This window comes from Malania oleifera, chromosome 1, assembly GCF_029873635.1.
Source record: "Malania oleifera isolate guangnan ecotype guangnan chromosome 1, ASM2987363v1, whole genome shotgun sequence".
NCBI lineage: Eukaryota > Viridiplantae > Streptophyta > Magnoliopsida > Santalales > Ximeniaceae > Malania > Malania oleifera.
In genome coordinates, this window is record NC_080417.1 from 113618478 (window position 1) to 113631564 (window position 13087).

Here is a 13087-nt window from a genome sequence, read left to right on the forward strand (position 1 = left end):
AGAGTTAGACATACGGCTGGGGGCCATAAATTTTAATTTGGCGCACGTGTGTGTCCCTCCCATTGAGGTGGTTGGACAATACAGCAATTTGCAACATGAAAGTGTTAACAAATGTTTCCCTGCGAAAAGAAAAAGCAAAGGTAAAAGGCTTAGTGGAGTAGACATCTGCATACATGAGAACAACAAATGAAGGGTCTATCTGTTTTACTTTTGTGTGAAGTAATAACAAATATTTCATCATGGAAGTTTAGCCAAGTAAAATCCTCAAACTAAGGTTACCTTCAGTTCGTATAATGCTTACTGCTAGGCATGTAAAATGCAACAAAAATGTTATAGGGATGTAATATTTTATAGAAGAGTCACTCCTGCAAAAAAATTGTCTTATTCCATCCAACATGAAATAATGTAAGAATACAAATTCACATGTTAAAATTTGGAAATAATTATTTCTTGTCTATTCCATGTTATAGATGAATAAAAATTTTAGCATATCTTATCATTATTCTATTCTTAAGAATAGACATTCCTTGAACCACTCATAACCTAATTGACAACTCTCTAAAGATAACACCACCATAATAGTTTTGAAGAGTCACATAAAAATTACAAATTGTCCCTCTGATTCTATTCTTTCAACTAAAATCATTGTCATAGACATTCTTAAAATGGTAAATCAGAATCTTAAAAATACCAAACAAGGAATCAATTTCAGTAGTCATTTTTTGCTCTATATAATCCATTATGTCTGTCAAACCAGACCTGATTAAGGTACTGAACTACAAAAGTCTCCTTAAAGAAATCTTTCCTAAAAAAAAAGTGACATAAGAGGGCTCAAAGGTTGCTTGGAACCTAGGCGCAAGACACGCCTCACATAGGCATGGCACACATTTATTACAATTATGTGCATAGTGCACTGGCACACATTTATTACAATTATGTGCATAGTGCACTATGTAATGGATAAAGATAATTGATCTACGAACCCATTAGCAATAATATTTGAATTTTAAAATACCAAAATATTCAGTACGAAACATAAATGCATAAAACCAAATACCACGAAAGGCAAGCATAGTTTAACATAAGCACACAAGATTTCAAACTTCAAACTACAAAGAAAATGAAATTGCCAAACCAAAGGTCCAAAATCGTCAACAACATAGTTCAGTATCAAATACAAGAGTGCACAATAAAAGATTCCGAAGCCTAAAATCTGATGGTCCTCATTATCAACTAAGATACAATGTCTTTTCCTCTTCAGTCCCCTCTGCACTAGCCACTAGGATCTCATCCTTATCCATAAGTTCCAATGTCGTAGCCCTAGTAGTGCTGGGAGAAGCTCTTTCTCTAGAAGATTAGGATGAGACATTCACAATAATTCTTGATCTAGTGTCATAGGGGGCTCATTTAGTCCAAAAACTCTAGCAACAACACCGCTGGTCAAAGAATCATCTTCAAACACATATTAGTCCTCATTAGAATCTCCATCCATTCAACCAATTGACCACTCATTATTATCATCGATATCCTTTAGAAGGATGGGATCAATGGACTTTCACCTGTTGTATTGTCGCCTCAAACTCATTACACTTCACAAACACTAAACATGGTTCTAAATTGCGGTCGCGGGTAACGTCACGGGACGTCGGAGTTACATAAACTTAAGTTTTTCCAAGCATCAGATGTGAACATTTCCCTCAATGCTTGTTTATGCCTAACAAAAGTCTCCAAGGCAATAAAGTTGGTGGCAAATAAGTGATGGTAGGGCGAAACAACTCTCTAATATTTATGAATTTCTTCATTAAATTCATTGTCAATGTGTGATTGTAAATAAAAGAGGTTATTGTTCTTGCATCTTTTAAGACCTTCTTCACGTTCCTTTTCTTACCAATATCTTCAAGAATAAGGCTAATGCAATGAGCTGCATATGCTGTCCAGTTGAGATTGGGTCTCTTCTGTATTAATAATTTCCCTTTTGCCTTCATTGTAGCTTCATTATCAGTCACCACTTGGACAACATTCTCCTCTCCAATTTCTTCAACCACCTCGTTCATTAATCTGAAATGAAAATATAAATTTAATAATTACTACTACCTAATTAAAAATATAAAAGTTCATAATACTATTTGCATATACAATCAAAATTAGAAAATTACCTAAAATAATATTTAGTTTTTCGGCTTGACACATCAGAGACATCAACCGACTTATGAAACACGGTGTCTCTATTGCAGTAAACTAAAAAGTTTATTATGTGTTTTCTAGTTGGTCCTGACCAACCATCACACATAATGGTCACACCTCTCTCCTTCCAAATGTCAGCAAAAGAAGATATATAATCTTTCATTTCTCGATACTCTTGCTCCAAATAAATTTCAGATACCTCATAGGGTGATGAACGCTTCACCCCTTTCCAACCTCTGCAACAACATCAAGCATAAGTTGCATAAATTAAGAGTCAACTACATTTGCTAGAATCTGATTATAAATTAGGAATTCTCCAACTGTTTTTCCTAATTTACTTCTTAAACTTTTCAGTACCTTAGTGTTTATTTTTAGTTGTTTAACACTCTTGCTACTTTCTAAAATAGGATTCATTGCCCTGAGTCTAGCTTTAGGGGCATCGGGATTGATCCATTGTCATCCACTACCTTCAGTTTCTCGAACACTATAAGATCGAGTTCTACTAAAACCACTAGCACCACCACTGCCAAAGCCACCTCCCTCTTCATAAATATTACCCCCTCCAGTTTCTCTTGCTCAAAATCTCTCTCTTTGTTCCTCTTGTTGTTGCGATCATATGCTTTCTTGTCAAGAAAATCTCATTCTTTCTTCATCCAAGTCTTCTTCATCACTCAAATTCTCCTCTAATTTGAGCTTTCGCTTCTTCATGCCTTTTATGTTTATCTCTTTTCTCCTCAGCATATTGTTGTAGATGTTTCATCATTTGTTCTCTTACTTGTGTGGTTAGATTTGAGCATCCAGCCACTTGACATTTTTTATGTGTCAAGTGTTATTTCAAACATGTAATGTTTCATTTAATTATCTTCCCACACAACTTACACAAAATAATCTGTCTGTTACCGTCCAACGGAGTACCAAAATGTCATCCAAGGTCCTCACTAGGTAAGTTCTCATTCCTTCCTCACGTGGCATCTTGATAGACTTGATGTGATGATCTCTAAACAAAACACACAAAAAATACAAAGTTACAGTCCTTATAAAAAATGAAAATAAGATATAATATAATTAGTAAGTACTAAATAGTCCTAATTTTAAATATATATTACATAAAAAAATCTAATCTTCGATTAAAAATAATAAGCAGTGTTTATTTAAAATCTTTAAACAATTAAAATTTCAAAATATTAGATATTTCATCTATTAATAAAATAATTCATAAAATAAAAAAATATATTAATAATTTATGTACAATATATTTATTTTAAGACCATTAAATTTATTTATCAAATCTTAGCTATTAGGAATTTAGGTAAACCTCATATAATATATAAATAAAGCTAAACTTGATATAATATCTCTTCGAGACTTGAAGTCTTGAACTCTGGAAGTCCAGAAGGGCAATGGGGCTAGCGGCGACTCGCGGAGCTGCTGCAAGGCTGGTTTGCAACTGCCGAACAGACTAGGACAAAGCTTCAAGCCTTCGAATGCTTGAGTAGGTGGGGAATCTAAGCCTTAGATAGTTTGATTGCTTGAGGGGGGGCATATCTTAGCCTTCGAACTCGAAGAAATTGGATAAATGGAGGGGGAGTGCTGGCCGACTGCAACGAAGGGTCTTTTTTATTCTTCAGCTTACAACAACAAATCAAAGGTACGATTTCTTGATTTTTGTCTTTGGAATGGTAGATCTGCCAAGGATGAGTGTTGTGAGAGGGGGGAAAGCAAGGAATCATGAGAAAGTTGAGTGGATTTGAAGGAGACAAACGGAATCAGAGTGTTGGCCAACGTAACGGATCGTAACGGCCGTTACGGCCATGAATTTTTCCCTTCCCCCTCGGAAATATTGGTCTGTAATAGTTTCGGCCTCCCCATTTTCCATTACATAACGGCCGTAATTTAAAACCATGGTTGGTGACATATGCTACCATTTTAGGCCTCTATGAAATTGATGCAGCTATGAGACAAAGGAAGTCAAAAGCACCAAGTAAAGTGGCTTTTAACTACTTTGGAGCATATTCCAACAAGTGGGTCACTGGGATATCAGGAGTTACAAGAACATGGAATTTTTGGTTTATTTGTTTTTTAGAATCATTCTATTTTCTAAAACGTTTGTAGAATTTTTGGTTCATTACTTATTTTTAGAATCATTCTATTTTCTAAAATATTTGTTTTAACTTATTGGGGTTCATAGCAAAAGGAGGAATATGCTAGCCCAGTAGCTTTTGAATGATTTGGTGTTATGGCTTTAAATAACAGCTGTTATGTAGCGTAATGGCCGTTACGTAATGGAAAATGGGGAGACCAGTATTGCAGGGGGAAAAAATTCACAGCCATTACGATCCGTTACAGTCCATTACGCTGCCCAACGCTTCGATTCCGCTTGTCTTCTTCAAATCCACCCAACTTTCTCACAATTCCCTGCTTCCCCCCTTTCCCAACCACTCATCCTATGCAGATCTACCATTCCAAAGACAAAAATTAAGAAATCAAACGTTTGATTTGTTGTTGGAAGCTAAAGAATAAGGACCCCTTGTTGCAGTCGGCCAGCACTCCCCCTCCATTTCTCCAATTTCTTTGAGTTTGAAGGCTAAGATCTGCCCCCCTCGAGCATTTCCCCCCCCCCCCCCCCCATTTGAGCAGTCAAAGGCTGGAAGCTTTGTCCTAGCCTGTTCAGCAATCACAGGCCAGCCTTGCAGCAGCTCCATGAGTCGCTGCCAGCCTCACAGCAGCTATGCAAGTCGCTGCCAGCCCTGCAGCAGCTCTGCGAGTCGCCACCAGCCCTGCAGCAGTTCTGCCAGTCGCCGCCAGCCCTATCTCCCTTCTGGTCTTCGATAGTTCAAGACTTCGAGTCTTGAAGTGGACTTTCGAGACTCCTCCAGCACACCCTTTGTCTCTCTCACTCTTGAATCTTCACTCTTCAGGTTCTTTTTTGTTTTTTTTTCTCTTGTTGTTTACTTTAATCTTAAACTAGTATATAATTTGCATATTATATTGTTTATATATTATATCAAGTTTAGCTTTATTTATGTATTATATATTATATAAGATTTACCTAAAATCCTAAATTCCTAATTGCCAAGATTTGAGAAATAAATTTAATCGTCTTAAAAAAAATATACTCTACATAAAATAATTAATTTTTTTGTATGACTCAATTTATTAATAGATAAAATATCTAATATTTAAATTTTTAATTGTTTAAAGATTTTAAATAAACACTACTTATTATTTTTAATCGAAGATTATATTTTATTTTTATGCAATAAATATTTAACAATAGGACTATTTAGTACTTACAAATTATATTATATCTTATTTTCATTTTTTTATAAGGACTGTAACTTTGTATTTGCTATGTGTGTTGTGTAGAGATCATCAAATCAAGTCTATCAAGATGCCTCGTGAGAAAGGAAATGAGAACTTACTTAGTGAGGACATTAGATGACATTTTGGTATTTTGATGGATAGTAACACACATATTTTTAGGTGTAAGTTGTGTGAGAAGATAATTAAAGGAGACATTCGAAACTTGAAACAACACTTGGCACATAAAAAAGGTCAAGTGGCTGGATGCTTGAATATAACCATACAAGTAAGAGAACAAATGATGAAACATATACAACAAAATGTTAGAGAAAAAGAATGAGATAAACAAAATAGGCAAGAAGAAGTGGACGCTCAAATTAGAGGATATTTTGAGAATTTGAGCAATGAAGAAGACTCGGAAAAAGAAAGAATGAGATTTGCTCAACAAGAAAGCATAAGATCACATCAACAATGGGAAGAGAAAGAGTGAGAGATTTTGAGTAAGAACAACTGGAGAGGGTAATATTTATGAAAAGGGAGGTGGCTCTGGCAGTGGTGGTGCCAGTGGTTTCAGTAGAGTTCGATATTATAGTGTTCGAGAAGTTAGAGGTAGTGGACAACAATGGATTAATCCCGATGCCCTTAAAGCTAGACTAAGGGCAATGGATCCTATTTTAAAAAGAAGCAAGAGTACAAAACAACCAAAAATAAACATTAAGACACTGAAAGGTTTAAGAAGTAAATTAGGAAAAACAGTTGGACAATTCCTAATTTATAATTGGATTCTAGCAAATGTAGTTAACTCTTAATTTATGCTACTTATGCTTGATGTTGGTGCAAAGGTTGGAATGGGTGAAGCATCCATCATCCTATAAGGTATCTGAAATTTATTTGGAGTAAGAGTATCGAAAAATGAAAAATTATATATCTTCTTTTTCTGGCATTTGGAATGAGAGGTGTAACCATTATGTGTGATGGTTGATCAGTACCAACTAAAAAACACATAATAAACTTTTTAGTTTACTGCAATAGAGGCACCATATTTCATAAGTCAGTTGATGCCTCTAATGTGTCAAGTCAAACAACTAAATATTATTTCAGGTAATTTTCTAATTTTGATTGTATATGCAAATAGTATTATGAACTTGTATATTTTTAATTAAGTAGTAGTAATTATTAAATCTATAATTTTATTTCAAATTAATGGACGAGGTGGTTGAAGAAATTTGAGAGGATGTTGTCCAAATAGTGACTGATAATGAAGCTGCAATGAAGGCGGGAAGGAAATTATTAATGCAGAAGAGGCCCAATCTCTATTGGACAGCATGTGCAGTTCATCGCATAAATCTTATTCTTGAAGATATTTGTAAGAAAAGTAATGTGAAGAAGGTTTTAGAAAAAAATAATAACCTCTTTTATTTATAACGACACATAGACCGTGAAGTTAATAAAGAAATTCACAACTAATAGAGAGTTGTTTCGCCCTGCCATCACTTGATTTGCCACCAACTTTATTGCCTTAGAGACTCTTATTAGGCATAAACAAGCATCAAAGGAAATGTTCACATCTAATTCTTGGAAAAACTCACAGTTTGGGATAATAAAACCAGGCACATCATAAGATGCGTAGAAAATTATCTTAGGGAAAGAGTTTTAGCAAAAGGCCTCCGCTATAATTAAAGAACAGGAACCTTTAGTGGAAGTTCTTAAATTAGTTACTGGTAATGAAAAACCAACCATGAGTTTTCAATTGATAGGGCAAAGTTGGTCATTCAAGAAGATTGCCGGTTCTAATTGGAAAATTATTGACAACTGGTGGAGTTTTTAATTACACCAAGATTTGCACGCTACTGGTAAATGTAAATAAAATACAATTTCTTATTATTTTAACTTTTAAATTATGCACAGTTGCATTAAAACACTATTATTGATTAATATATCGTTAATTTAATTTTAGGATATTTTTTTAACCCCCAATTTCTTTATGGTGCCCCACCCTCTTCTGAAATTACTAGAGAAGTCATGGACGTGGTTAAAAAAGTGATAATCAAGTTGGTACTCGATATAGATACTCAAATTCGAGCTATTAATCAAGTATTGGTCTTATTGAATTAAATAATGAATTATTTTAGTATTCTGCAATACTTTCTGGAATATATATTAATATATCTAATTAATTAATTATACTTCACAATTATCCTTTTTTAGTTGTTACTATATCGGGATAGGCAGGAGACATTTGAAACCCAGTTTGCTCAAAGGGCATTTAAAGAAACAAACAAATCCTGACATATATAACTAAATAATGGATGAATGGATCTATTTTGTCATTTGTATGTTCAAATTTGACTTTTGAAAAATACGTTGTACTGACATAAAACTCTCTTTAATTATTCATGCAACCGAATGGTCGATTCATTATGGCATGTGTGCTCCTAAGCTCCAAAGAATAGCAATTAAAGTTTTTAGCCGGACAACATCAACTTCGAACTGTGAGCGTAATTGGAGCACCTTTAGCCTCATCCATACGAAAAAGAGAGATAGATTAAAGTACATGAGACTATGAAAACCTGTTTTCGTGCATTACAACATGAGGTTAAAGTTAAGACATACAATGAGAAGAAACCAACAGAAAATTGAAGATAGTTTCAACCCTATCAATTTGGAGGACTATATTTTTGAAGAAGATCCTTTGAGTCCATGATTAAAGGAGAGAGAGGCGTCATTACTTGATGATCAAGACAACTCAAATTGATTAGATGAAGAGGTCACCAATAAACGTGCATGATTCAAGTTCAAGCTATGAACGTATACAAAGTGATGACAATCTTGGTTTGAGCCCACCAAGTGATGATAATGGTGGTAGTGGTGCTACGGGTGATGGTGGTGGTGGTGGCTGCTATGTAGAATATGATTGAGTATGACACAAGGACATCATTTGTAGGAGATACATATCCACCTAGTCGTTACGGACTACATGATATTCCCAAAAATTATGACTTGAGTATTCCTCCAGAGTACCAATCTTCACAACTTAGGAGGAGGAGTGCTACTGGGGGTGGCCCTAGTAAGAGTCATGATGCACAAACTAGAAGAAGTCACCAACATCGAGATCGAGATTTTCCTGAAGATTCATATGGTGTGGTTCATAGTTTTTGTAACACCCCCGAACCCAGGAGTGGGTCCAGGGTGTTATTTGCGAAATAAAATAAACTCTGATACCATAATACCACCACCCGCCCTAACAAAGAAAACCGGGTAGTCCTGTCATAACTGAAAATAACACCATACAGTGAAAGAAAATACCTCAATTACATTACCAGAGATCTAACTGTCCCCAAATACATATGCAAAACTACATGTCATTATAATACAACCCAAAACATCAAAACATAATAGTTGGTGGCTGACCAACACTGTCTACCACTCCCAAAAGTCTAATCCCAACCCTGTAGTAAGTTAGGCACGGTTCCCCGTAGGGCCTGAAAAATGAGATGGATATTGGGATGAGACACTTCTCAGTAAGGTGGATTAGACTATCATCAGTGTGTGGTTAACATGAGTTTTCTTATGAATATAAAACTTCCATTATTTAATTGTATTTGAAATGGCATTTTGAAACTGTACTGAACTATATATCTGAAAATACATAATTTCTGAATAATATAATGTTGGTTCAATATAGCTCATTTATAGTAAATTTGCTCATATATGCATAAAAGAAAACACCCTGTACTGCTGAACTAGCGTCGTCATGCTTTCTCCTCGACATGCTTCCCCCCATGACGGGTTGTGCGACCCGAAGGCTGAACTTAGCATATGGTCAGCCGACCATAGCTAAGTCAAAAAAGGTAGTAAGTACGATTGTGCCTACCCTATACCCAGAATTGCATCAGGAGGATCACCGAGAACTACATCAGGAGGGGTCCCCCAGAACTGCATTAAGAGTAGTACTGTACCCAGGCCACAAATCGACTGTCCATCATCACACTATCATCCCAGTGTGATTGCACCACCTGCCAAAACTAGCTACGGTACTGTGCTCATAACATAACATCTTATCCTTAGGGTTCTTAAATCATATATGGCAATTTACATAATAAAAATTGTAGTCATGAATTCACTTTCATAAAACTGTATAAAACATAAGCAGTTCATAATTTTGTAAAATAGCTATCATATTTTGTCTCGGTATAAAACCAGCATATCAAAACTCGACATCTAGTCGTCATATCAAATCTTGGCTTACAGCCGTCATTTCACATATAGGCTTATACCCGTCACATCACATCTCGGCATATAGCCCTCAGTTCATTTATGCCAATTTTAACCATACTCAATGTCACATAATTTTTCATCTAATAAATCATAAATATACACAACTGTCTCGGAAACATATAAGTTACTGAAAATAGAGATGTGAGCATCTTCATGGTTTAATTTAAATCAAACTATATATTTTACCGAAAATAAGAGATGTTCAATTCATTCACGTTAGTTTTCCCCAAAACATATAAAAGTCAAAACAACCATTTTCACATTCCTGATTCGTTCATAAAATCATATATACTGTTTCTGTTAACATATACTTCAATTTAAACGATTCAAAATTCAAAAATAACTGACATAACCTAATCCCCTTTTACCTGTTCCTGAAAAAACTGCCTAAAACCTTCGAAACCACGAAACCTAGCCACTTGAATCCACCGAAGATCGATGACCTATGTGCCGGGAGGAGAGAGAGAGAGGATCGAAGAGCACAAGAAAGCCCAAGAGAGTCCTAGAGAGAGAGAACCTCAAAACCCTAGGAGAGAGAGAGATAAAAATTATTTTTCCTAAAAACAATGAGCTTCATTCCATTTATGGGCAAGCAGGCCCAGGAGAAAACCGTCGACGGTTTGGCCATTTGCCAAACCAAAACCTTCCTAAATCACTCTCGATAGTTTGTCTGTAGGAAAACCGTCGACGGTTTTTCTAGGCTTGACAAAACCGTCGACGGTTTGGCACTCAACTGCTCTCTGTAGTTGTAACCGTCAATGGTTTTTCTAAGACTCCCTGAAACCGTCGACAGTTTGGTCCTATGCCAAACCAATTTCCCTCTTTTCTTTCCCTTTCTCTTTTCTTTTATTTGTTTCTTTTATTTTCTTGATTCAAGTTACTACATTCTCCCCTCCATACAAAATTTCATCCACGAAATTTGCTGACTGACTTTCATTACATCCACTGGACTATCACTGATCAGCTTATCTGACTCTAGGAAGAGTCGGTGGCCACCCACATAGCAGCCCCGTCCCAAGTTTATTAATTACCCTCACTTATGGCAGAGGAATATCGTGGTTACATACAAGGTCTCGGGAGATTACAATACCCATACAAAACTCTCCCCAAGACCATTCCTACACTAAAACCGTAAACAAACCGATAAAACTAAACAAACCTACTCTAAACAATCTATATACAAAACCAACCACTTACCTGTGCTGTTATGTTGACCTGTCTAGCACTGAGCCTCTCTGAAAAGCTATGGGTACTTTTGACGTATTTCCGTCTCTAATTCCCATGAAACTTCCTCCACTGCATGATTTTTCCAAAGTACCTTCACAAGCGAAATTCTCTTAGTACGTAGCTTCTGTTCCTTATGGTCTAGAATCTGAACTGATATTTCATCATATATGCTAAAGTGTCCCCAAGTTCCAAGGACTCATAACTGATCACATGCGAAGGATTTGAGACGTACTTTTTCAGCATGGACACGTGGAACACGTCGTGGATCCTAGACAGTGCTAGGGGTAACGTTATCCTGTACGCCACCGGACCAACTCTCTCCACAATCTCAAATGGTCCGATGTATCTAGGGCTTAGCTTACCTCTCTTTCCAAATTTCATCACCCCTTTCATCGGAGCAATCCTCAAAAATATCATATCACCTATCTCGAACTCCAGCTCTAGCCGGCGTGTATCCGCATAACTCTTCTGCCGACTCTATGCTACTTTGATCCTTTCCCTAATGAGCTTGACCTTCTCAGAGTTCTGCTAAACGGGTTCCGGCCCCAAAATTTGCCGCTCACCAACCTCATCCCAGTACAACAAAGATCGGCACCTGCGACCATATAATACCTCATACGGTGCCATCCCGATACTGGCCTGGTGACTGTTGTTGTAAGCGAACTACTAACAGCAAGTATTGAATCCAACTACTCCCAGCATATCCTTTAGAATCTAAATGGTCCTCTCGAACTGTCCATTGGTCTGTGGATGAAATGCAATACTGAAAGTGAGTTGAGATCTCAATGATTCCTGTAGACTCTTCCAAAACTAGGAAGTGAACCGTGGGTCCCTATCTGAAACGATGGACACGGGCACCCCGTGTAATCTGACTATTTCCTGAACATAGAGTTCTGTCAGCCTGTTCATGGAGTAACTGACTTTAATTGGAACAAAATGAGTAGTCTTCGTCAGTCGGTCAATAACTACCCAGACAGCATTTTGTCCATGAAGTGCCGATAGAAGACCCGTGACAAAGTCCATGGAAATGTGCTCCCACTTCCACTCAGGAATGAGAAGTGGTTGCAATGGTCCTACTGGCCTCTAATGCTCGGCCTTCACCTGCTGACATGTCAGGTATTGCTCTACAAAATTGGCGATCTCTCTTTTCATGTTAGTCCACCAGAACGATTCCCGCAGATCCCTATACATCTTTGTGCTTCCTAGATGCACTGTATAAAGAGAGCAATGTGCTTCTTCCAAAATGGTTCGTTTAATTTCCGAGTCATTTGGTACACATATCCTAGTAAAGAACCTCAACACCCCATTGTCTGAAACATTAAAATTTGTCCTCAAACCAGTCTGTACACCATTCACAATCTTTACCAGCTTTGTATCTTTCGTCTGAGCTGCCCTGATCCTTTCTCGTAAGGTCGGTTGAACTGCCAGGCTAGCAATGAATGCCAAGTGATTTCCTTTCACTAGCTCCACACCCAACCTTCCTAGGTCCATCCTGATCCGATGCTGAGCTACCACTGCTAAAACTGATTTACCCACTGATTCCGGCTCAAAGCATCAACTACCACATTAGTCTTTCTTGGGTGGTAACTGATGGTACAATCGTAGTCCTTTATCAACTCAAGTCATCTCCACTGCCTCATGTTCAACTCTTTCTGGGTGAAAAAGTACTTAAGACTCTTATGATCAGTAAAGATCTCGCACCTTTCACCGTATAGGTAGTGCCTCCAGATCTTTAGCGCATAAACTACCGCTACCAATTCCATGTCATGCGTGTGATAGTTTTTCTCGTACTCCTTGAATTGGCGAGAAGCATACGCGATGACCTTTTCCTACTACATGAGGACACGCCCGAGTCCTTTCTGAGATGTGTCACTACAGATCACGAACCCACCATCCCCTGATGGAATGGTCAACACTGGGGCAGTGACTAGTCGCTGCTTCAATTCCTGAAAACTTTGCTCGCACTCACCAGTCCACTCAAACTTCATGTTCTTCCTTGTAAGTCGTGTCAGAGGACCTGATAGTCTAGAGAATCCCTTTACAAACCATTGGTAATATCCTACCAGACCCAAGAAACTTCTAACCTCATGCACAT

At 37.1% G+C, this 13087-nt stretch overlaps 1 protein-coding gene across 5 annotated transcripts in view; it reads right to left on the reverse strand.

Moving 5' to 3' along the window:
* Nucleotides 1–13087, reverse strand: part of LOC131161693 (anaphase-promoting complex subunit 10-like) — a 44829-nt gene that overhangs the window by 597 nt on the left and 31145 nt on the right. For all 5 annotated transcript variants that reach the window (XM_058117646.1, XM_058117637.1, XM_058117668.1 and 2 more), the window contains one exon: nt 15–119. In XM_058117646.1, coding sequence (XP_057973629.1) covers nt 15–119 — 105 coding nt within the window. The remainder of the gene's footprint in view (nt 1–14; nt 120–13087) is intronic.